The sequence below is a fragment of the Neolamprologus brichardi genome, chromosome 16 (genome assembly GCF_056152115.1).
Source record: "Neolamprologus brichardi isolate AB-2024 chromosome 16, ASM5615211v1, whole genome shotgun sequence".
Lineage (NCBI taxonomy): Eukaryota > Metazoa > Chordata > Actinopteri > Cichliformes > Cichlidae > Neolamprologus > Neolamprologus brichardi.
In genome coordinates, this window is record NC_142119.1 from 18,984,060 (window position 1) to 19,010,065 (window position 26,006).

At 45.3% G+C, this 26,006-nt stretch overlaps 1 protein-coding gene across 2 annotated transcripts in view; it reads left to right on the plus strand.

Moving 5' to 3' along the window:
- The window catches only part of si:dkey-100n23.5 (cyclic AMP receptor-like protein A), a 51,608-nt gene that overhangs the window by 5,823 nt on the left and 19,779 nt on the right, over positions 1-26,006 (plus strand). For both annotated transcript variants that reach the window (XM_006788194.3, XM_035906820.2), the window contains 9 exons: positions 1,129-1,183; positions 2,323-2,379; positions 2,482-2,542; positions 4,376-4,463; positions 7,321-7,410; positions 7,904-7,942; positions 13,263-13,341; positions 16,510-16,557; positions 21,807-21,889. In XM_006788194.3, coding sequence (XP_006788257.2) covers positions 1,129-1,183; positions 2,323-2,379; positions 2,482-2,542; positions 4,376-4,463; positions 7,321-7,410; positions 7,904-7,942; positions 13,263-13,341; positions 16,510-16,557; positions 21,807-21,889 — 600 coding nt within the window. The remainder of the gene's footprint in view (positions 1-1,128; positions 1,184-2,322; positions 2,380-2,481; positions 2,543-4,375; positions 4,464-7,320; positions 7,411-7,903; positions 7,943-13,262; positions 13,342-16,509; positions 16,558-21,806; positions 21,890-26,006) is intronic.

A 26,006-nucleotide genomic window follows, 5' to 3' on the forward strand; every position in this document is an offset into this window, starting at 1 on the left:
GGATGATGTATGCATCGCATTTGCACTGCTCACACTGATCTAAAATTTGTGCTTTTAACCAGAGCTACAGAGTTGACGAAGGACTTCATGACTTGATGAAAATTGAAAAAAAGAAAAACAAAACAAAACAGGCAACACATGGGGCAGATTCCATAACACGAGGGATGACTGCAGTATTTTGAGCTACTTTGACAATGAAAATGAAATTGCAGTGCTTGTGTTCTCAGACTTAGCAAACTTGTAGATCAAACCCAAAAATCACCCTTCTGCATCCTGTTTGCTTGACATTTCTTTAAGAGTATTACTTACTCATCTATGAATAGATAAATTAAGGTAATCAAGTGGCCATCAGTGTATTATGTAGTACAGTCAGTAATATTTTCCAACACAGTATGTAGGTGTTAGTGGTATTTGATGTTGGTGATAATTTGCTTAATAGGTCAGTGGCCTTTCCACAGTGTTACATATTTGGCTAAGCTGCTAATTCGAATTAGTCATATAACATTTATAGAATATAATTAAGAGTGCTTGATGATCTTTTTTGCAATCATTATTGGAGATGATGTGGGTTGTGTTGGGGTGGATGACATTATAACAGCAAAAAATTCAGTCACCTTTTATAGGAATAATACTAATAATGAACACTGTCCATGTAAAGCTTCCAGTGAGCCTTGAGGTTGCTTATGTAGGTAGAAAAAAATTGTTGAAAATAGTAATGAAACTAAGTAATTTATATCAAATTTTCTGAACCCCCAGGCTGGTAGCATTAAGAGTTTAAGTGGACAATTATTTTAGTTAGCAGTTCATATATTGGACTCTAGCATTGATACTGCTTTGACTTTGCAACATTTAACCCTGGTGGTCCTTTGTTGACATGGATTAGGCTCTCCACACAACTCTAAGCAAGCCGTAGCGGTTTAGTTTTTATTAATTTCAGCCTAAACAAGCTTTCATGCTTAGTGATCTTACTACAAGCTAAACAGTATTAGCAGTTAAGAGTACAAGAGAGCCCGCAGGGTTACGTGCTGGAGTTGTGATGATGTATAGAGCAGTAATTGGTCTGTAATGCTCAAACCGGTGCCCTTGTAATTAGCCAATCTCACTGATGTTTTTCTTCTCTCTCCTCAGCGTTTTCATGCTGTTTGTAATCTGGCTGCTTCGCAGGTATCACTCTTTGGCACAGGTAAATTTGTACCTACGGTGTTCAGTATGTGTTTGACACTTCTTTTCCTGTTTGCTTCATTGCCAGCAGAAAGATGTTTAATTAGCCATGGCAAATCTTGGCATAATTGAATCCAATTAAAATGCACCAGATTAATGAAATGTGGAGTTAATTGACTTAATGGTCATTCTGCGATAGTGGTTGCCGTCTTGGTTTTTTTTTTCTTTATTTGTTTTTACTCTCTCCAAATGAAGAAGTTTAAATATATATGAAAATGTTGGCTAGCTTTTTCTCCATTTTTTGATTCATCGAGTCAAAGGGAGTTTTTCTGCAGTATGCTGCTCTTTCTGTTTTGTGTTTTTGAGACCATGTGGAATTTTTTGTGTTTTTTAAAACCGGTCCAGCAGGAATGTCAGGTTTAGAAGCAGTGCATATTATCCTCTTAATCTGAAGTAAATGACAGCTTAGTGTTGGGCTCTGATGGATACTATTACCTCTGGAGCAGGTTGCAGGGAGTGACCTCACATCCCTAATGCTCTTCCTCCTCCTCATCCTCCTCCTCTGCTCCTCTTATGCCACATAAACCTTCTCCTTTAGTCCATCCACTTTCAAAGGTTATCTGTCAGTCAATAGTCTTTAGTGCTCTCAAGGCCCTCCTGCGCTCTTTTCCTGTCTCCACCTCTCTCTGTTCACCCCCATCCTCCCCACCCCTCCTCCTGCTCTGTAGCCTTGGCCGGGTCACTGTTGGATGCAAATTGATAAAATACTCTGTGTGTGTGTATGTTTGTTTGTTCATTTGTCTTTTTGTGTGCAGCCACTTCCACACTGCGTTACCACCTTTACAGGCAGAATTTAACTAACATCTGGCAAGCACAACCTTCCCTCCGGAAATTCTGCAGCGTACAGATTATTGATTCATTTCATATAAAATACAATGATCTTGCTCTAAAGCGAGTGGAAATGCGGAGACTCTCTCGTATCTGATATTTTCACTGAGTTGTCACCAGGGATCCCAGTCTGTCAGTTACATCAGTGATCATTTGAACAATAATTTGCCCCTTCTCTCTAAGTGAATATAAATACGCGGTCTTTTTTTTCCACCTTGGATGTTTTCTTAGAGAATAATCCTTTGTCTTTTTTTTAAAATTTCCACTGTACAGAAGATGATTCTTAGCCTGACTGTAGCCGCCGCCTTTGACAGCGTAGCATATGTCATGGTGAGTTACTCTTGTGTCTTCCACTAAACACACACGCAGTCTTTTTTTTTTTTCAGCGGTTGTAAAAATGTAAAACTGTGCTGCTTTTCTTTCTCTGCCCAGGGTGAGTCCCAATCAGATGGATCACTTTGTGATTTCCAAGCCTGGTGGCTAACGTATTTTGGTAAGAACAGTTTAATTGAGTGTTTATTGGTGCAGTTTGCATGACAAGCATGTGTAACAATAGACATCAAGCAAAGACATCAGATAATCTCCTGAAATATAAATATAAGGGGAGTTGTTTGTGCATTCAAGTGAGCTTTCCACTGTTGATCAAATAACTGCTACAACCCTGCTTTTCTGTATTAAAATAGATTCTTAAATCAGAAATATTCATTACTTAGAGATGCTTACTCATATGTTGGTAATCAGTCTGTTTTTTCTCAGTCATAATATAAATGGATATGTGCTTTTGTTGCATTTGGCATTGTGATTGTGGTTATTCTGCTTTATGCTATGGATTTAAAATAAATTCAGGGAGTGTGTCATAGATAGCCAGATAAAATTCCGTTAATTTCCACCCAGCGTGTCCTACCCTGAGTTCTCCAAAAAAGGCAATGATCATTGTTGCTAACAAAGTGGTTAGGCCGGCTCAGCTTTTACACGTATTCACACACAAATATGTGCCAAGTATGGGTGTGTAATATTTGCGACTGTGTTTTGTAGTCATTGGCCTGTTGCTACTTTTTTAGTGTACCTCCTTCAAACCAGAGGGCGGTACATTAAGAAGTGTATGAGGAGACGATTCTCCGCCAATGACAATACAGGACTTCTGATTTCATTTGTGACAACCGGGCACACCTCAAGGTTCTTAGTGTTCATTTGCTTCAGGATTCTCGGGTGTATTTGCTTTGCTTGCATTTGTTGCAATTAGCGTTGATTAGTTTAAAGATTCTTAGTTAGGACTGGCTGTTAATACGACGCTACACCAGGCTCGTTTTATTGGTCTCGCTGGCAGACACTCACCTACACGAACACACACGTGCGCGCAAATACACACTCAGATTGATGCAGGGTAATGGGCGGTGAGTTAGTGCTGCAGGGTTGGTGTGTGTCACCTTGGTTTATCATGAGGATCCTCGCGCTGAGGACAAACGGGCGCACATAAACACCAGCTGAACCGGCACTTTGTTCTGTAGCACAGCGTCGAGTCTGGCGGGAGCCGCAGAGCACAGCTCCGCTTTTAACTCCCACCAATAAAATTTTATGAAATGTGTTTGAAATAGAGGAAGGCGGTATCAGGGGCAGAAGCGGGACAGGAGGTGAAGCCGAGCTGTATGTTGTCCAGCTCGAGAAAACCTTTGGCTGCCTTCTGCTTATGTAAAATGCATTAGCTATTGAAGTGATAGTAATTTATTAAAATAATGACATAAACAGCCATTCTTCTTCTTTCTTGGCAATTGCACAGCAATCCCAAAGGTTCCCTAAATATAAGGGGAGCATGCGTAGTGGAAAATATATTTGTGTAAATGCGAAGCTGTCCTTCTAGACTCTTCCTCGCCTCTGTGTACACCCATTTTCCCGTGCTGCTGACTGTGCCTTCCTTCTCCTTTCTTTATATCTTCTTTTCATTGTTTTAACACTCGCCGTAGTCCACTCCGCCACCTCCACCCCGATTACCCTGCCCCTCACTTTACTGCTCTTTTTTTCCCTCCCTCTCTAGTCTTATCTCCCTTCTGCTTTTCTACAGTTCATCATTATCTCTCTTTGAGCTCCCACCTCTCATCCATCACCCTAAGCTACAGGTTTCCCTCATATTACTGCTGAATGGGCCTTCATTTATCAAAAAGTGGAGCACATGCACACACGCACGCACACACACACACGCACGCACTCTCTCGCTCTCTTTCATACATAGGTGTATGTTTGGACACACGTTTGCAGGTGCATGCTGTGTGGCAGCGAGCTGTGTTGTAATTTGACCTTGGTGTTTTTCTGTGTGTGCGTGTGTCTGTAGACTGGAGTGCCTTGGCTTGGGTTTGCCTCATCACACTAAACCTCTACCTCAACCTGGTCAGAGAAATACGCACCAACAGATATGAAATGTAAGTAGGGAACTACTTAAGGATCTTTTTTTATTTTATTTTATTTGTATAACCTCTTTTGATTTATCGTTTGGTTTGTTGTGTCTTTAAATGTCCTTTTTTCTAACCTGCTTCACAAAATGTAAATGTATTCAAATCGTAGTGTTTCAAGAGAGCAACGACAATTCCTCATATGGGAGAGGATGCAATCACTTGTTTATCACTTATCAAAGATGTTACTGATTGTATTTTTTTCTAATCTTGCCAGTTATTAATAATTTGATCAATTACTTAAATTTAACATAATCCGTTTATCCCTCGTGTGCATGAACAGTTTTTTTTTCTTTCTCTCTGTGTCCACATTAGAATGTTTATTTGTGTCTTGTTTTGGGCTCTTCCTCCTTCGCGTGTGTCTTGTATGTCCATATGCATGTTTGGTCTGCCAGAGCATGTGTCTCCCCACAGAGCATTGACAGACCCCTCCTCCTCCTCCTTTTATGTTCCAGCCAGCCGACACTCTAATTGAAAAGGGAGTGAGTGTCAGCCGTTAAGTGCGTTCTAGTGTGTGTGTGTCTCTGCGCGTGTGTGGGCGCGCATACCCATCTTCACGCTTTGTGGCTCTATGTCTCTATGTTGCTGTCGCTCAAACTCCCATGAGCACTTTCCATGGCGCAAGTGTGAATTTGCCTATGTGTGTGTGCGTGTGTAATATTTTTGCATTTTTAATGCCTAATGAAAGCTTTGTGAGAGAAATGCACAATCTGAAGGGGGGGAAAAAGACGCAACTATGTGCGCTACGTCAAGCTAAATTGTTAATGGGCGTATCCTGTTGATGTGTCTTGGTGGTCCAGAAAAAAAAGTCCCACCCTTGTGTGCGAGAGGGTGGGCCATTAAGATGTGTACGCCACCCACCACCACCCCCATGGGAGTTTTCCTGCATTGATTAGCAATACGCCAGACAATATAATGGTGGTATAACTCAAAAGGTGACGGTTTTATGGGTGCTGGCAAGGGGCAAACTTGGAGGCCAAAATGAGCTTGCTTCAGAGCCTTATCTGCTGCATACCTCTTATAAGTCCAGGGGGAGCAAAGTGGGAGGAGGATATATCTGTATATTTGCGGCTGGTCGCACATGATGTGAAGAGGGGGGAAAACACAGCGCTTTAATAGTAAGAGCGAAGCAAAGACGGCGTGTCAGTGGGGCTCTCGTGTGTTGACTCTGCGGAGAGAAGCTGCATGTGTTTAGGAGGCAGTATGTGGCTTTGCATGCATAGGCAATTACGTCTCAGCCCCCTAACCCAACCTCCCACCCTCTCGCTCTCGCGCTCACATTCACGGGGACGGCACAGCGTGATGGTTTATGAATGAACAAACTGCTAGAGGAGATGGAGAACGGAGGCCGGATGATCTAAGAATGATTGAAGTGGATGCAAGAGAGGATAGGAAGTGTGCACACGCGCTCATGTGTGTGTGTATGTGTGTGTGTATGTGTGTGTGAATGTTTATGAGGATTTGAAGTAAGAATTCGCGCAAACCGAATGTGCTGGGCGATAGAAGCTAAAGGGGTGGGGGCGGTAGAGGAGTGGTGTGAGGCAGTGAGAAATGAGATTGAGCCTCGAGAGATTTCTATATGAGCTCGTGCGTGTGCGTGTGTGTGTCTGCACACGTGTGGGTGTGTATGCAGGTGTGTGAAATGCGGCACGCATAGCAGTCCTGCTGTGCCTCATTAAGCCCATGTTGAGCGCAGCTCCGGACCTCGTCATCTCCCTCTCAAAGCACTGCAAGTGTGTGATGCGTGTGTTGCAGCGTGCATGCTGGTGCGTGTGTGTTTGGGAGGGGGTGGGGAGTGAGGGCTCTGTGAGCTCTCAGCATTGATTTCCTGACAAGCCCCCCCACATATGCACCAGTTGTCATGCCATGCACTGGCAGCACCGATTTCACCGTTTGTATCCTCCCGCCTTGTCTTTCTTTGTTTTGTTGTTTTCTTTCTGGCCTCTTGCTTGCTTGTTTTCATCTTTCTCACACACTTCCTTCTCATGTTCGATCTAAAGACAAACTCTGTCTGGATCCATATATTTACTATGTCTCTCTCCCGCCTACTTTTCTGTTCTATTTAAACCAGCAGCCTTCTCTTTCTTCCTGCTCCTCCCACACACTCAGGGCTGTCCATCAGCAAGAGGGTCGGGGAGAGGGGAGCGTACAGTGCGCCCCAGTGAAATAGAGTGATAAAGTGTGTGTGTGTGGGTGTGTGTGTCACACAACTGGAGTGGGATTGAGCGTGTGTCAGCTGTGTCACCACTGCTCGATTGACCGTACTCGGAACAAGTCAGGGCAGGACTTCCACTCTATTGACCAGGCGACGCTGTACGCTCTATGAAGTATCGACTCCCACACAGACGCCGAAGACACTGGCGCACACACCTCATCTGGCACACACACTCTCAAAAGGCCGTCACCGTCGCTGTTATCATTTTTCATCAATAGCCTGTATGAGGCTCTCCAGCCTCCTTAACCTCCTCCCTTTGAAAGCAGACTGTTTTTATAGTGCACAAACATATTTTAGGTACACAGTTACTCCACTAGGATCCCCTTGAGTGAGAATCTGCATCCTGCTTGTGGTTTTGATGCAGGGATTTCCACTGAAAATCATCTTTTCCCCAACAGTTAAGCTAATTATGGTTTATATTACCATGAGTAATTGGCTGTCTGGCTGTTATAGACATTCGTCTGGACCTGAAAAATGACCCTAGTGTGAGTGCCAACAAAGGGATGAAGTGAAGAAGAAAAGAATTGATTTATTTATAAGCTTTTTTTTCCCAGGGAAAAACCTGCCGAACCCTCTGTGCTCATAATGAAATAAATGCGTTCCTTTTATCAGGTTTTACCATCTGATGGCGTGGGGGGTACCTTTGGTCATGGCCTCGCTGCCGCTGTTCAAGAGTTACTATGGCCCCGCAGGAGCCTGGTGGTGAGTACGCCCCAGCTAGAGTGTAGTTTTTGTGTTTTGTCAGCTAGTGACCGTGTATTTTCCATTAAATGTCTTTTCTTTCAAGGGAGGCCACAGCACTGGCCTCATTCCAACTCTAGATTTGCTTCAACCATTATAGGAGTTTATGTGCTTAAAATTGGCAATTATCTGCACATCTGATCACAGTGCAACACCTCCTCGTGCTCTCCGGTTCTTGTGGTAAATGGGAAAGGCATTATTTGTTTGGAGGGTTGTTAAAGGGGGTGAGGAAAAGTGGAAGAGGCCAAGGAGAGGAGGCGGTGGAATGAGAATTGGGACAGAGCCTTAATCTCCGGGCTCGGCTCTCTCTTTCCACTCTCGGCTTATTAATAGCTACAGCTGCACAGCTTCTCCCCTCTGCAGTCACACAAGTCTCTCTTCCGCTCACGCTCTCCCTTTTCCTTTGTAACCCCCTCATCGCTCTCTCTCTCTCTCTCTCTCTCTCTTCCCCCAGCTGGATCACAGACGATCACGTAGCCTGGAGATTTGGGATGTAAGTAGACCCTTTCAGCACCGCCATCAAAGCTTCCCCCACTGGGGGAGATGGGGAGGAGGAGGGAGGAGAAGGGCTGCCTCTGCGGGGAAATGTGAAGGGTTGCATGTCAGGGGAGCCTGCAGGGTTTTTTCCCCCTTGGTGCAAGGCCAAGAAGTGTGTGTGTGTGTGTTTGTGCATGCGTGTGCGGATGTTCCTGTGTCTGCCTCTGCCTTGTCAGATTTAGGGGAGTTGCTACACTGTGTATTTAAGTGTTTAGGACGGCTATGAAGGATTATGCCTGTCTACTGCTTTCTGCAACTGGCCCTAAGTCTGCAAGGGCTCTGCCAATCTGCCGGTGCAGACACTTAAACACACACACACATACACGTACACACAACAACACTTTGCTATGAGCCAAGGTAATCGCGTTGCTGCTCGCAGCATCAGCAGGGAATCAATCTTTTTAAACAAATAAGCACACACACGTATACACACACACATAGGCAGACTCACTCAGACAAATACACACACGCACACATATATAGAGAACAACACATAGCTATCAGCTGTGCTAAACGAGCCCATGTCTCTTTTATCAGTGCTCCTCTGCTCCCTGGCTCTTTCTAGTTTTCCACGCTGTCGTGGCCCAGGGGGACGAGCCGCTCAGAGGATCAGGGAATCTTCATTAGCCTTAATTACATCAAACCAGACGAGAGATTAGAGGCCAAGGCAGCACCCGTCAACGGACAAAAACACATGCACTCAAACACACACACAGCCTGCTGACACCTTGTGGGGGGCAGAGGCTGTAGCATTAAAGGTGAAAAGTGGAAAAGGCGGGAGGGGTAACATACAGAGTCTAGTTGGACGGAGACAGGGAATTATTCAGCACGAGAAGGAAAGAGGATCGGCATTGCAGGACAGGAAGGAGAAGGGAGTCAGAGAAATAGATTGTCCTCGTGTCTGCCCACGCCCTGTAGTGTGTCTTCATCAGAGTTCAGCGAAGCGCGCGGGCAGAACAGAGGAGGCAGAGAAGGTTTGATGGAGGAGGGGGTGTGCGAAAGGGGATGAAAAAGGAAGGAGAAAGCAAAGCGGAGGACAGGGCTGTGTGATGAAGGTGCAGAGTTTCAGGGCTTGAGTCAGCAATTGGAAGCACTCGAGCTTAGCTGAGTCAACGCTCTTAGAGGTCCCCCATCGGTGTGTGCCACGGGCCCCACTCAAGCATACGGCTGAGAAATAACAGTGAAAATAACTTTGCAAGTGGAAGTTAATGGTTATGTGGTTGTTTTAGCTGCATTGCTTTACAGATGTTACAGAAGTCTGTGGATCTGATCAGTACTTTGGTTCAGATTTAAATACGCAAAAATGCGTGCAGATTTTCTTACAAAATGCATTTTTATACCTGTGATCGTTGTTATATTCTTTTGCAGCACTGACATTCATTACAGCGGCAATGCAAGACTTTTTTTTATGCTGCCCATGTTTACTTGCCATTTTGTCCACACCTGAGAAAGTGTGCATAAGGGCACTAAGAATTAGCTTGGACTGGACACCTCATTTCTTTGCTTTTGGTCATCATGTGTTTCCAGTTATGTTTTTATTAGACATGCCCCTAAATTTGAACCTAGCCTATGTAGTAATTTCAGTAAATCTCCTATTATTATAAAGTGTTGTCACTGTCAGTTTTATATTGCAGTCTATGAGTTCGGATGTAACATAAGTGGGGGCTTGTCCGGGATTTGACCCATACCCATAGATCTCCTGACTGATTGATCTCCTGGCTCTTTACTTCAGTTCTAACATTAGGCTACCATTTGTGGTTTTAAATAACAACTATTTTTGCACTCACGCGTAGATCTTATGCTTACTTCAAGTATGTAAAGGTCTAGTTGGGACAGAGCGATGTTAATTTGATGATCAGTGGGTAAATATGAGGCTCCATTTGAATTCAGTTTGCTGTCCATTTCTGTTGTGTTCACCCAATGACGCTGCACGCTTGGGTTGCCTTTAAGTCAAAGCACCTCTAGCTAGGCTGTAGATACCTTATGGCTTTTCCATTAGTGCATCAAGTGAGACCCGACCTTCACCCTGCACACACTTATCCTCCTTCCCTGCTTCTAAGTCTCCACCTCTCTTTCTGTCTCTCAGGCCATCCTTTCTTGCGTAAGTGGTTGATCGTGATCTTTCACTGTGTGCTAGGATCTCCCGGGTCAAAGCTGACGGCTGCAGTTGATCATTAACCTGCATAGACGGGTCTCTACCATGCTCTCGTCTTCTAGCAGGCACTTCAATTAAGACTTCTTTCAACCGAGCCTCATTCTTCACTTCAGAGCTGTACTGGAGGGAAGGCCAGGCTAAGGCTGAGTGATTGAATTTGTGCACGTCTGCGATGATCTTTCTTTCTGCCACTTTCAGGCAATCCACTCTTGCTCACTGTTGTCCTCTGAAAACCCCACTGTGGTTATCCGTATTTCTATCCATCTTTCCCTAGTCGATCTATCGGGTGCAACGAATTTCTGCTGTTCCTTTCATTCTCACTGCGACCTTATCCCTCTGCTTGCCTTTTAATCACCCAGAGCTTCTTTCTTATTTCTGCTCTTTCTGGTCCTGAGCCGCAATCCGCAGTCATCTATCCACCTTTGCATCCTCTTCTCTATTCATCTCATCACTTTTATCATCCTCTGCCCACTCTGAATCTTCTCTCCCTCTGCTTTTACTTCTTTCTCTGTCTCTCGCCGTCTCCCTCCTGCTCTGACTCTCTCTCTCCGGGTAGTGCTCAGCTGTAGAGCACAGCGGACTCTAATGGCAGATCATTATCATGCTAATTAGAGCACTTTGTAGCTGCCGCCCGTCATTCTCTCCTCCTCACAGCCCCCCACACTATCGTTAAAAAGGCCATCCCTCCTTTTCCCCTCTCCACCAACCCACCCACCCCCCAAGCTCGTCTTTCCATCATTAACAGGACGTGCGCTGGCGTAATTGGACACTGTTTATTCCGGAGAGCGGGTTATTAAATCACACCAGGGTGACGCTCGCACAGGTCTCCCCCTGAATCGCTTTCATCAGTGTCCCATGCCGTTATTGAACTTGCACAGATGCACACATGCAGATGCAGTCATACCAGCTTTCAAAGACAGGCAGTATCCTTTGTCTGCCGATGTTCCCTACAAGACATAAAGGCACATAAAGGAGCCTTTCCCTCAGCCTGTTTCCTGCATTGAAACAAACGCCTACTGTATCGGATTCCTCCTCCAATAAAAAGTTTAATTTAATAATGCTCAGTGAGTTTCTTTCAGTCCTCGGGCATTGAGGACAACCATGGTTGAGCACAAAATAGACAGACGAGTCAGTGTTTCGGTTTGGAATTTGCATGTTCGTCCAGTGTCTGCGTGAGTTCTGTCTGAGTAATCTGGCTTCCTCCCACAGTGCAAAAACATAGACATTAGGTTAATTTATGATTCTAAATTGCCCATAGGTGTCATTGTGAGTGTGAATGGTCATCTGTATCTATGTGTTAGAATTGGGATAAATTGCTAGCCTGTCCAGGGTGTACCCTGCCTCTCACTCTGTAACAGCTGGGGTTGTCTCCAGCCTTTCCACCACACTGAATTGGATAAGCAGAGGAAAATGCATGGATGGGTGAATTATTGGATGTTTGGATTCTGCATTTGCCTATGCCAAGGACTTTGATGATCTCTGTTGGACATTCATCCATTTTATAAGTGTGTGTCTGCAAATTTAAGGGTCTGAGACAGACTCTCTTGGTTTTAATAGTCAGCTGAACCATTTTGCCCTATCACGAGGGCTATAATTACTCTTGGTGGCCTTGTTCAATGCTGTCCAGTATGTTTTGCCTGTGTCAAGTGCAGGTGCAAGCCAGAAAGTTGTATTGAAAGTTTTATTTGCATGCATAGGACGACACAGGTGGGGGATTGGCCAGTCATATTTCATGTCTGCCCTTGAGACTTCTTTAGATATGAGGTAGGTGACAAACACAACAGTTGTGACTGCTCAGGGTTACCTAGACTGAAAAGACAAGTTGTGACCAGGAACCTGTATATCAAAGTGAGACAAAGACCTGTTTCACAATTACAGGGAGAGGTTGAAACTCCTCTGAGCTTCCCTCCCAAGAGGTTGCATAACATAAGACTGCCATTCCACCAAAAGTAATCACCTTCATTTTCCCTGCTCGTCTTGCTCGCTTTCATTCGCTCAGAAATACCTGACATATTATTCTCCCACACCTCCCCTTTATAAATTGCAACCCTTGTCCCGTAGGAATGCCATGCATTTCCAGCATTGTGACTTTGCTGGAATGATCTTTTGTTCTTCATCTACCTCTTGACTCAGTATGTAAAACTATATGGAGTGAGGTCCAGAGTTGCCTCGTCAGGTTTTTTTACAGTCTTTGGTGACTGTGTACATACTGTGTGCCCTTTACGCATCAGCTGTTTAGAATAATGCTTTCTAGTGTCAGCCAGCGAAACAGTCTCACCTGAACTGGTTATGGAAAAAGTACTGATAAACTCTAACCTTTAATTTCTTTTTTTTTTAGCTTAAGTTTTTACCTGTTAAGTTGATATAATCAGCTTCTTAACAAACAACTGCCTATTTAAATTCCTTCTTATAGGGGCCTACATTATTATAAGAGTAATGTGCCTGTCTGCTTGGTGAATGCATGTCGTATATTCACGGCCCATTTGTTCTTTCTTGGTCGTTTCGCATCCTCTGAGAGAAATAGCTGCCTCCTCAGCTTGTAAATGCTCTTAAGTGTTTACCAGCAAGTCTTTAACTATATTTCCTTTTGGTGCTGAGCAAGTAGCACGCAGTGGACTTCAAGACATTTTTTTCCGAAAATGCAACACTGCTGCAAGTAAAACTGGTGGCCAGACAGCTAAAAATTGAACTGCAGAGCTCTGTAAAGCTAAGGAAAGCAGCACAGAGGTGGTCATTTGCTGTAGCTTCTTTCCTCCAAGCGATGTCGTTTACTTTATCATAATGTTTTTACATAGTCATGTCATAAATGTATGTTATATAAATTTGTAAGTTGGTGTATACACTCATATTGATAACGCTGGCTAGAATGGAAAAAACAACAACAGGACACGTGGCTTGCTTTTGTGTTTTCCTAAGGTGTGAATTCCTTAAGAATACATAAGAGTATATCACAGTAATCATAACTTTTGATATTGTTCATGTGACTTCATGTCACACTTTCTACAACCGAAGCAAGGAAGCTAAAGAAACAACCTGCACCGACAAAACAGCAAAAATGATCTTTTAATAATGTTTCTCATTTGGAGTTTTGTTATTGATCTGTTACGCCTGTGCTTTGCAGATGGTACGTGCCTCTTTTTGGTCTCATCTTCCTGATGATCTTCTGCTACGCCAGGATCATCTGCGTGGCCAATAAGAGAGTGAGTACTCAATATACGTCTATTTCAAGACAACTTAGCCGAACGTGACGGCGCTGTGAGCTTTCAAAACCTGGCATTAGCGGAACTGCTCTGTGGGTGTACTGATGGGGTGGGGGTGTAAATGTTCTCACTGAAGTACAGATATAAGATAAAATTCCCCAAAACACTATGCGCTATGAAACGATCCTATCCTGTTGATCAAAAGTCATTTAAAGGATAAATGTGGTTTGTGGAGATTTGAGAACGTGTGCAATATACTTAGAAACAGTACATGAATGCAGACAACTAGACACATTTAAACAATTGTGATAATTTCATAGTTTGCTTTCGTTTTCATTTTTGCTTCCAGTGCATTTGGAAAAGGTAATAATGGCTGTTTGAATGTCAAGCAGCTCTTTAAGGAAGAGAAATGACTACAGGTCAAAACTGCTGAGATACAGTTTACAAGAAGCTTGCAATATTGTTTAAAGGTAGCAAGGAATAATCTCATCTAACTTTTTGAGTGAGAAATGTGTTTCGAGATGCATTTCTGGGGACTTTTTTCATACTGGAGTAACAGTGTCATAAAATGTCGTCCCGGTTCTATACTTAAAGTAATTTATCAAGCAAGAATACCTTTCTTTCACTTGGTGCAGCTGCTACATTGTGCCAATTTCTGCTTTTTTTATTCATTTTAAATTGGTTTTTAAACTGATGCTTGGACAAAACATAAAATATAGTGGCTTTAATTTATTAATTATGCTAACATTTACTTGGTCCAACTACTAGAATATGAGGATTTCACGCTTCTCTAATTTTTGTGAGACTCTAAATTGTCTACTTTGACTAATTGGAATTGATGTTTGGGCAAATAAACTGTCTGAATTGATATAATTGTGGACTTTCAGTTCTTGTGTGATGGGCATTTTTTACCGTATTCAATATTTTGTACTGCAATCCATTAAATTGTGCAGGAAATCAGATAAGTTCATTTACCACTTAGTTGATGTGCTCACCATGGTAGCTTGTAGTTTTGCGTGGCTCTTCATCGTGCTCGGTGCTGTAGGAGCCCAGGGGCAGCATTCCACAAAGTTCGCATAGCTGCCATTCCCCTGATCTGACGACACCCCACACTGTGGCTGCTGGAACAGCGACGGTAGACTTGCGTTGCCACAGTATGCTTGTGAGCTTTTGACGTGAAGGGAGGACGAGGCCAAAGCCTCATCAGACTCACAGTCGTTGTGTTGCTGTTGAATGTTAGAATTCATTGCTTGGGCTGCACAGGGAACGGTGGAGTGAGAGAGATTCTGCAGATAGCCAGGCTGCAGGAAGACGACAACGGAGACAGACAGCAGGTAGCTGAGAGGCAGGGAACGGGAAAGAGACTACACTCTTTATCATGCCTGCGATAAAGAGAATGAATGAATGTCGCTGGTTTTCAACCTGCATCTCATAACTCATTCAGCTCACAGTATTCAGCTATCACTCCCTCTACCTCTTGTCTCTATATCTGTTTCCCACCTTCCTTATTCTGAATCCCTTTTTTGCATTCATTTGTCACTCTCTCTCTCTTTCTCTGTGTTCCCGCTCATTTTCTCTTCCCCCCCTTTTCCTTTCCCCCTCCATGTCTGTCTCCCCCTTTCACTCTGCCGTTTTGCTTTCTCTGTCGTATTTATGAAGAGCTCAAGCCTTATCTCTTTTCAGCTGCAGGCTGTCTCACTTGAAAGAATTTCAAAAGCTTTGAAAGCAGGGTAGGTGGCGACGCTATGGAGAAAGGGATAGAGACGAATAGGCTGAGTGAGGAGAGGTGGGATGTTAGCTGGACGGAGAAGTTTTTCCGCCTTCCGATTTCCCCGAGACAGATGGGCGTGGCGAGGGAGGGGGTTCCAAGTCCTTTACACCCAGATTGTTTAAAAAAACAAAACAAAACAAAACAAAAAAAAAACAGGACACATTCTGAGTGGCTGTGCGAGCTCATAATAACTGGAGGGATTTGAAGGCTAATGAGTCATATCAGGCCACACAGAGAGCTCTGGGAGTGTGTTTGTTTTACAGATGCAATTTGTACATGTCCACTCCCTTCCTTCCAGCCCTCACCCCTCAACACGCCACTAGCATAACCGCTTCCCTTTCAGTAGCGTGGCTTAAGAGAGACTGCAACGAAAGCCGGGTATGTGGAGACCTGGCCAAAGCCTAATGATATTGCCACTTATTATCAGCGTTTGTTGATTTTGATGGATAGCGGTGCTCAGCTGGGCAGCAGAGGGCTGCTGTGGAAACAAGTTGAATCTAATGACCAAACGGCTGTCCTTTTTTCTTTTTTTTTTTTTTTTATCCCCGCACTGCACAAACACCACGGTCACGCATAGATTTACAATGACAATCACGTCAGCACCGAGAAACCATGGCAACATTGAGTTAATAAATAGCAGAATAGAAGAGCTGTTAGTGCATGTTGTTCATGCTGCCTTTTTGTTCATGCGTATGAAGCTCGCACAGGGCCTCATGAGATTTGTCTCTGATGTCTTGGGTTACATAAACCTTCTGGCTTCATACAGCCCCCTCCCTCCTATCCCACCATCGCCAATCCCCAGTCCTGTGCATGGTTGTGTGCATGTGTGTTCCTGCGCCTGCCTGTTGACATTTTCCATTCATTCCCCCGAGAGAGGATGCAGAGGAAGAGCGAAAACTATTCCCACGTTCTTTCCAAAGGCCTCGTGTCTGCCATGTTTGCTCCACTTCTTTTTTTCCCGACACTTTTTTCTAAACAAAATTCTCCTCCCCCCCCCCCCCCCCCACCACGCAACCCCCTCACACACACCCCTACCCTCCGCCTTGTTTTCTTCTTCCTCTGTCAAATTGTGTGCACTGAAGCTGATCAGGGTTTTTTTGCAAGATGCTGGGAGCTGTTTAAGAGCTCCCTTCTGCCTCTAAGCTGTGCGCTCGGTTGTGAATTGGGTAATTTTGCTGAGGCGTGTGAGAAGGTGGTGGGATTTTGCATTGATGTGGTAGTTAGTGTGATATTTGTTCAGGTTTCTCACTGCAGGCAATGACCTCTAAGCACAATGTCACTCCTCACTAGGAAAACCCATCTGATTAAAATCGTAAAATCACTGCAATTTTTCTTTTTTTTCTGATTTTTTAGCTGCCCTGACCTCTTTCTTCCTATTTTGTGTCTTTTCTGCACAGATGCAGTCATGGCTGGGAACTTTCAACCCAGAGCGAGAGAGGCGCAAGGTAATGGTCTGACCATCAAATTTCTTAGCACATACACGCACATGTACACGTATAAACACAGAACCTGAGGATTAGCGTGTCTGTAGGATTAGCTTTTGCCTTCACGCTGGGTAGGTGTCAAACACAGCAGGGAGCAATTTGACCTCTCAAATCTATTCCTGTGTGAGCTCTTGTGTATGTGTATATAAATGTGTGCATGCACGTAAAGGTGTGTTTAAGCTTCATTTTTAAACGGAGCAGGAGATGGGTGTAAATCAAGACCGATTGAGAAGTGCGACATGAGGAGGAGGAGAAATAAGGGGAATAGAAAAAAGGAAAATTAATTGGGGAGAGGGTTAACCTAGCCTAGTCTGAAGGGGCACTTCACTGATTTTACACATTAGTGCTGGGTTATGCGTGAACAGAACTATCTCGCGAAAGTAATTTATCCGATAGCAGCAGGACTCACTGAAAGGCAGATTTAAAAGCCAGCCTTCTCAACGTGACTGGAGATATAACTTCATTTAAATGTGTAAACCACTACACAATGGAACCACTGTTTAAATGTGAGGCAGTCAGTTCTGCAAGCTTCTCAAAGTGTTGCCACAACACACAAAATATTGCAGAAATTAAATAAAGGATGTAGGCAGGAAGGGTTTATGAAATAGCTGGTTGCATGATGGAAATCTAAAATGCTTGACCTGCACTTGAAAATTAAAAGCCTCTTGTCTCCGCTGCTTTGATTTTTAGCAATTTTCTCATCTCTTGTGAGACACAGAGTTTGGAAAAGCTGAACAAAAGTAGATTTCTTGAAAATCCTGGTACTAGAAAGTGGATCGTTAAACAGGTTTTTGCCACGTCTTTTAACCTGGTTCATTGACTGCTCATGATGCATTGTTCACCAGGAAGACTATAGAGCCTTACTTCTCCCTAACCAGGTGCTATTGAAACAATATGACTAATGCATAGTAGGAAAAACTAGCAGCAGCAATCCCTCGCACTCCCTCCGCCCTCCTCCCTCCTCCTTGTTTGGTGTTGCCTCTCCGCCCAGCAGGGTGAGGTGTCGGAGGGCAGGTTAGGGTTAAGGTTATGTAGATGCTGCCCCTAAGTGGCAGACATAATTACTGCACGGTGAACTGGCGTAACCCTAAGCGGAGTCGCGTGTGCATGAATGTGTGACCACACACACATAAATGCACACACACACACGTCTTCATGTGGGCTAATTGCTATGTGTAGCACAGAGTGTAAATAAGTCAGCAGTGGTTTTTATCACACTCTCTTTCCTCGTATTTCTCTTTCCCGGCCACTCCGCTCATTTCCATCTGTTTTTTTTCCTCTCTCCCTGCCTTTCACTTCACGCTCTCTCTCTCTTTTTCTCCCTGTCTTTCTCTTTCTGTCTTTCTCACCCCCTCTCTCGCTGTCTCTCTCACTGTTGTGCTCATACCCAGCATGAATAAAGCAGCAAGCCAGGTTCATGGACATGAATATTTATGAGAGTTTATGCACGCGCTGCGATGCTTTAAAACAACAACAACAGCCTCCCAGATTGTGCTTGCCAAACCAGTGAGCTCCTGCTCATGTGTGTACGAGTGTGTAGCAGCAGGTGTAAACTAGAGAAAGCGATTCCTGCTGGGTGTCTGAAGACCGCTGGCTCTGGTGATTTCCATTCACTCTGCCACGTCTCCCTCCTTCTGTGCCTCACACATTCTTTGTTACTGTCACACGCACACATACACTCAAACCCCTGATGCCCTGTGTCCACACGCATTTCCCAACCCCTTTTTTTTTTCCCTCCCTGACTCAGCGCAGCATCATCCCCCCTACCGCTGTCTGAGTGCATGTGCGTCTACATCTGGCTGGAGTGGTGACGTACGTAACTAGCGCTGGCAGTTATCAGTGCTGTAAGTCACATGTTGTGACCCATCTGTGTGTGTATGTGTATTTCTTGAGCGATTTGTTTGTGTTCATGCATGAGCACACATGATTGCCACAAGGTTTTGAAGCGGCACAGGTCAACGAGAGGATATTCGGATGACGGTTTTTCAGCACCCCTCACACATGCGCGCGTGCGCACCTTTAAATACATTTGCACAACTGCACACACAGCAGCTCAGTCCCGTCGGGTAGCAACAAAACTGGCTGAGCAAACAGCAAGTCGCTTGTTCGTTATCTTCTCAAGATGTTTGTTTACCGATCCACACAAGCTTTGCCTTGAGTAACAATGCAGTGGCCTCTACTTTTATGTCTATACAAGTGTGTATGTGTGTGTGCGCATGCATGCACAACCTTGCAAACCATTGAGGGTACGATCTATGTGTGTGTATTCTAATTGGTCTATCAACTTTTTATTTTATTCTTGGCCAGCAAAAGGGGAATAGTATGCGGTTTTTCTCTTAAGGGCTCTCAATAGGACGTTTGACTTTTTGACAAAACACACATGCCTCCTTTTTTTAAGGGATCAGCTGTCCAGCTGTTAAACGATCAGCAGTGATATACAAATATATGCCTGGAACACAATATTACTAAAGCAGTTCTTCCTCTTGTGTTACGTTATCGATGCCCTGCCGCCAGACATCTATATTTAAACGCACAGGGTGTCTGAAAGGATTCTCCACCAGCTTCACTTACCAAAGTCGCTATTTAATAAGTCAGGCTTATCAAATTAATGGTAGTAAAATGAATATAAGTGAAATAACTTTCAAAGAAGATGAAACAGTTCACAGAAGAGGAAAAAAGCAGACAGTGGCACAAGTCAAATTAAAGAGCTAATTAATTTAATTATTTTTAAAATGTATAATAAAGTTCATACATACATAATGACAGCATACATACTAATGCATGCTAATCTAACACAGATATCATAATGTATTTTTGACGACTGCCTTGTAATAGCCTAAATATTGCAGAATCACTGTATCGTGATATGTTAGATATGGTGAGCATCATACGTGACGCAGCATGCAAAAGCCGGCCAAAGACACAGACCGAGAATCCCCACTGTGCTCAAAAGCAGCCAAGCAATGACACACTCATTAACAACCGGGCTTTCCAACTTCCACTGCTCTATTTTAAATGTTAGTTATCTCAAAAGTATGTCCTGTCTTTAACGTTTTTTTATGCACAAGCTGCAAATAAATGATGCAATATTTTGACCCAAACCCTCATCCAGCAAACCTCTCAGCTGCAAGGGGAAAACCCAGAGCTCAGCACAGCCACACACACACACATACCTGAGGGGTTGAGCTGGCCAGTTCGCCGGCAAAATTTACCGATAGTGATGCTGGTGACTTTTCTGTGTTCAGCCTACGGCGATAAAGCTGTGTGGATTGTAATCAGTCGCCGTTTTCTTGTAAACCTAGCCAAGTTTTTTTTTTCTAATCAAAAGTGTAATCAGTTACGAATGAATTCACAACAATGGAGTGTCTGTTTGCATCATTACTAAACCACAGTAATTCAAAGAATCGGCAACGTTTGACATCTTCAAGGTAAAAATAATCAGCAAAAGAGCACTTTCAGGACTTCTCAGCCATGTTGGCTTAAAAGTTGTAACTGAAAGTCTGAAATACTGCAGCAGATGCTGCTGCTGCGCCTTATGTGGTACAGCTTTTTAAGGAGAAACATTTCCCATCTATTATGTTATTCAGTTTTAGTTTCTGAATTTTACTCCCAAAAATCCTTTAAAAAGTCCTTGAATTTAATGCTAAAGTGCCCTCAGTAAACCCGATCCTCTTATTCTTAGAGGAAGTTTTTCCTGAGACGAGCGCAAGCCCGGGTGAGTGCTGTGCTTGGTGGTGGAGGGGATGGGTCGCTCCCGATTGCTGTCTGTAATCTAGCGTGTGTCATTAACGTTGGGACCGCTGCGCCCTCTTCACATAATTACGGTTTCATTCCCCCCTCTGCTTCCCAAGCAGCGCAGGGGCCTCTGACACTGGAGGACTGTGATTAAAATCACGAGGCAGCGGAGGCACTTTACCCACACTCTTCCTGTTTCTCTTCAACCCTTCTGCACCCTTTCCTTGGCTCACTGAAATTCCTCAAATGCCTGTTTCTATGCCTCACCAAAATCTGATCTGAGATTACTTGGCTCCAAGCAGTCTTTGAAGTTGTTTTTTTTTTCTGGATTTATTTCCCCCCCCAAAATATACACACACATGCTCACACAGCCACAAATTGCCTTTTGCATGCAGCATCCTTCAGGCTGTCCTTTTCCTCTCCCTCATTGCAAAATTCTTTGCAGTATATGTACACTCAAGTGCCCAACCATACACACACCATACACACAAGTTAGCAATTGGCAGATCTTGACACGGCCAGTGACGTCAGGGCTTCCCGTGATAATAGATGCTAATCGGGCTGAGCTTGGTTTTTGCCTTGGGGTTGTGCTGTTAAAGACAGTGATGTGGAAATACGACTGGTCTCTGTTCAGTAGATCATATACAGCCAGCCTTTCTCACACGGTGAAACACCGCCTCTTGCATTCGGTACCCCCCACAAGAACACACACGCATATATGCGTAAGATAAAATACCACTGGATTTCATCTGAATTGCTTAAAATGCTTGCGTTAGAGCCCGACTGCCTCAGGGTTTTTCTGGTGAGTAATTAATTTCCTCCATGTGGGGGTAGAGACCAGAGCTTGTGGGCCTGCCTCCTGGCTCCGACTGTGTGTAAGTGTGTGTGTGTGTGTGTGTGTGTGTGTGTGTGTATGAGAGAGGGAGAAAGAAAGAGAAGGAGGCTCTGCGCTGCTCCGCTGCTGCGACCTAGCCTTGAGGAGGAGGAGGGGGGCGAAAAAACAGCACAGCGCAGAAAATCAATCCAGGGGCCGCGCTTCTCAGCCTCTTCCGGACGCAAGAGTCCTCCTCTCCCGGGAATTAGATAACGGCTTGTAAAAGCTCTCCACCACCAGCCTCTCGCCCCCCTCCTCGACTTTTAGCTGCTGCTGCAGCATGTCTCTGTCTTCCTCTCAGCTTGTCCACGAGATATTGAATTCATCCCCTTCACATTTGCTGCAAAGTATTTGCTTCTCGTTTAATTGAAATCCCCGTTTTCTTCTCATAACTGTGTGGATGTTGCGTATTATCAGCAGGTTAATATTTTATTAGGTTTTAATTGGCCTTTGTTTCTCGCCCCTGCGCTCTGATCTTCCAGTGAAGACACTGGCGCTGCGCGTGCACGTGTATGTGCGTGACGCACAGGCGAGACGAGAGCATTAACGTGAGCATTTGAGTTTCTCTACATGGGTGAGCAGCCAATTTTCTCTCATCTAGGTTTCCTTGGCGGAGGAGATCAAGCCGTTGAAGTGGTATCCCTCCGTTTACCTGCTCGTGTCCATCTTTCCCCTCATCAACAGGTAACACACAGACACACACCTGTGCAGCTATAAACTCTGTTGTTTTATTTGCATGGGGGCTTCACTCTGCTATCTTATCTCCTCCCACCCTCCAAGCCCTGATGTGCCTTTCCCGTTCTTTAGCTCTCTCTGTTATCTGAACTCTCGGAAAGCACTGCTCTCCCTCTTTCCGTTCGTAGCAGTTGAACGCTAAAGGAGGGCGTATGTGTGTGTGTGTGTGTGTGTGTGTGTGTGAGAGAGAGAGAGAGATGGAGGTATAGAGCGTTTTATTGGCTTTTATAAAACCCGAGCTTCGTCGGCTGAGGGTTGGGTGGGAGGAGGCGTGTGGTCCAGTAAATGATAACCCCAGCGCTGTTATTACTCTTTCCCTCCCTTTCCTTTCCTTTCCTTACTCCTCATCTCCCTCCCTCTCCTTCTTCATTCATTGCCCCCCCCCCCCCCCCCCCCCCCATCTCAACACAGCACTGGTGTGATTGACAGGTCAGGGTTACTAAGTGATTAGCTGCAGCGGCTCTGCTTGTCGCCACGGCAATGTAGGCGGAGACACAGGTCAATTACAGGGTCAACGTCTTTCAAAGGCTCTGCTCAAACACTGCCCGTCACCCTTCAACCCCCCCCCCCCCCCACCCCCCCACCCTGCTCACCACCTCACCCTTCTCTTCTCCCTCCATTCACCTCTCCATCCATTCCAGACCCTTTCCTCCCGTGCCCCGGCTGTCGGCTGATGAAGATGACAAACTGCATCCTGCGCTAACGCTGGCCCCCCACCCCACCTTACACACACCACCCCCTTTCCCTCCCTTAATGCCACTTTCCCTTCCTCTCGCCTTCTTTTACGCTCAAAAAGTCTTTGTTATTGTCCTCTTATTTTCACTCTTCCTCGCTCAGGCGCTCCATCTTTCTGCTGCTCTGTTTTTATGTCACCCCACTCCACCCCCTCCCTCCCTTTTTCCTCCTCCTCCACTTTTCCTCTCCTCAGCGACACAAAGCCCCCCTCTCTCGCTCTGTCTCTCTCTCTCCCCTCTCTTGAGCAAATACGCTCTCGCTCAGCTCGGCTCTGCCTTTCTCCAGAGAGCGAACGAGTAGAAAACGGGAATGAATTGCTCTCTCGTCGTCGTCCTCCTCCTCCTCCTCCTCCTCCTCCCCCGTTCAGCAGCGCTGGCTGTATATATCTCCGGCTCCTATTAATTTGTTAGCCCCCCCTCCCCTTCCCCTACTCACTCGCCTCCCTCCCCCTGCCTCATATCCTCCACCTCTTCCTCCTCCCCTCTTTCTCCATCTCTCCCTCCTTCCTTCCCCCCCCTCTGCTGAGTGCTGGAGTGTGTAAAGTGTTTGTCACGGTGTCGTGCCGATGTCGCTGTGCTCTGCTTCCGCACGGCAGACAGCCTTAGTGTGTGTGTTTTGTTGTATATGAGAGCGTGCGTGCGCGTGGGTGGGTGGTTGGTTTCATGTCGAGGCGAATGTGCTGTCTCTGCTTGTTCCCCTGTGTGTGTGTGTGTGTGTGTGTGTCGGCGTGAATGCGTGCGCACTTGTTTGTCCGCCTCAACCGGAGTGTGTGCTTCTTCGCGTCTGCCCGCGACAGCTCCCATGTGTTTGCGTGCGTGCGTTTTTTATTTTGTGTGTGCATGCCTAGCGTGTGTGTGTGTGTGTGTGTGTCTGAGTGGGGGATTATTTCTATCTGAGCTCCAAAGCCTCCTAAACAGGGCTTAGAGAGACGGCCCAGGGCAGCAGCTAAAGCCGTCGGGTAGAGCTCTCTCTTTCTCGCTCGCTGTGCAACCCTCTCTGCTGCTCTCTCTCTCTCTGTGCCATTTCTCCCTGCCCTGATCCATTGCGTTAATACACAGACACTCCCACACACAAACACACTCTTGTTTTGGCCCTCATCTGCTGCTGCCACACACACACAAACACACACACACACACACATACACGCACATAGTCACACGCCACACGCAATTTTAATCTGTTCCAAATGCACACTGGTAAATGTGTTAATTCGACACCAGCTGTTGCGAATTGAAATGGGAAAACGCTCCTATTTCGTGTCGCCCGCGCTTGCACACACTCGCACGGACAAGCCATTATACGTCATTTCGCCGTACACATCCATCTCTCTCACACACTCGCTCTCTCTCTCTCGCACTCACTCATTCGCTTGCCCTCATTTGGCAACACAAAAGTAGCACCAGAGACTCGCACCTTCGCACTCATCCCTCCCCTTTCTCCTTCTCCTTCTTTCTCTCGCGCTCTCCCACTTCAGTCTCTCTCGGCTCTTTGTGTGCGTCTGTGTGTGTGTGTGCGTGTGTGTGTAAGCACTGCCTGGGCACGACTAGAGTTTTCACAGTCTGCTTCTCACATCGCCTCCCCTGTGTGCTTTATGGTGTGGGTGTGTGTTTGTTTACAAGGCTTGTCTAGATTCCTACTGTGCGCGCTTGTACGCTTGTTTGCATAAATAAGCCCTCTCTTCGGAACCTAGCTGCCGATTTCTGTGGCGCGTCGCAGCTCGATGTGCAAGTGCTCCTCCCGGACAGCCTGCTTGTCTTTTGCCAAGACTTCTTGCTCTCCTCAAAAGCACCCCGATCCCATTTTAAACACCAAAGCGCACCACCAAATCGGCCTTACCATTCAGTGCTTCTTTTTTTTTTCTTTACGGCTTTGTCTTGAAGCTGTAGCTCCAGTTTTCAAAGCCGCTTGGCTTTGAGCAATCAGGGTTACACGCCTTGTGCAGGGGGGCTCTTCAGCGTGGATAGATTGGCCCTGGCGGCAGGGCTTGAACCGGTGATGTGTCTGTAACCTTGAGTTCACCCTGCCGCTCCAGGAGGTAGCTTGCATCCTCCTAGTTATTCTTGGTTTCACTCAGTGCTGTCTGTGTGGTTTTCGTGGTGTGCATAGGCCTATACGGTGCTAGCACAAGGTTTTTATTTTTATTTTTATTTTTTTGTATAGGCTCCCTACAGCGCCTAGCCCCCCTACACCCCCACTCGTCTTTCTCTGGAGGAGATCTGATTTCCCTGCTCCAGGCGAGCAGCGAGAACAAGACAGTGTGCGCACGCATCTGTGTGTGCTTCAGTGCGTGTCTGCACTTTTGTGTGCGTGCGCACACGCGCAACCCGGGCCAGGCAGACCTTCCCCATCTCCGCTCTGCGCTTTGAAAAACGAGGGAGGAAATCTCAGAGCAGCAGTTATTATTCATCCCTCAAAGAGAACGGGGAGGAGGCGGGGGAGGAGGAGAGAGGGAGGGAGGGATGGATGGATGGAGGGAGGAAGAAAGAGAGAGCCAAACGGGAGGGATGGAGGGAGGGGCGTGGGGGGGATACATTAACTCTTATCACACTGTATTCGGCATTCTGCATCCCAGGATGCGCTCTTGCTCTCCCTCTCTCTTTCTCACTCCTGCTTTCTCTTCCCTTTCTACAGTCCCCTCCTTCCGTTCCTTGCCTCTACGCTTCTCGGAATATCTTGCATTCAGCGCATATGGACGTGTGTTTGTGACTCCCCGTGTGTGCGTGTGTGTCTAGTCTGGTGTGTGGTTCGTACTGTATACCCTTATTATCTTTTGTGGTGTATTTTGTTTACTTGAACAAGTAAGCTGATGCTGAAAGGCAGTATGTGAGGTTCCAAACTCTCATCTTTTTTTGTCTCCAAGCCGCCTTTATTTATCCATCGCCTCGCTTTCAATTTACAGTGTAAGAGTGGCAGCGTTGTCCTGTTTGCTAAAATAAGTTTTGAACTTGATATAACTTGCAGATAAGTGGTGTTTTGTTTTGTTTTTCAGATCTAGAGGCAAAATGAACCATTCTTGTCTTTTTTGGGATGCTTTGATTTGCGGTTTTGCAGGAGTGACATGACAGTCTATAGGGATTTGCCACTGAAGTTGAGATTAGCTTGGTTTAAACTGTAATTGCGCAGAGTGAAAGTTAACATTTTAAGAAAGCACATACTATAGAGTCAAACCTCTAATCCTTTAATTTTATTTACATTTACATTTTACATTTTATTTTAACCTATTTACACACAGAGAACATCAATGTTTGCAAATCTGACCTGTCTGTAGCATCAGCTGTCATGCTGTTTGAGCAACCCGATTGCCTGTGCGATAGCGTAGCCACAGACAGCT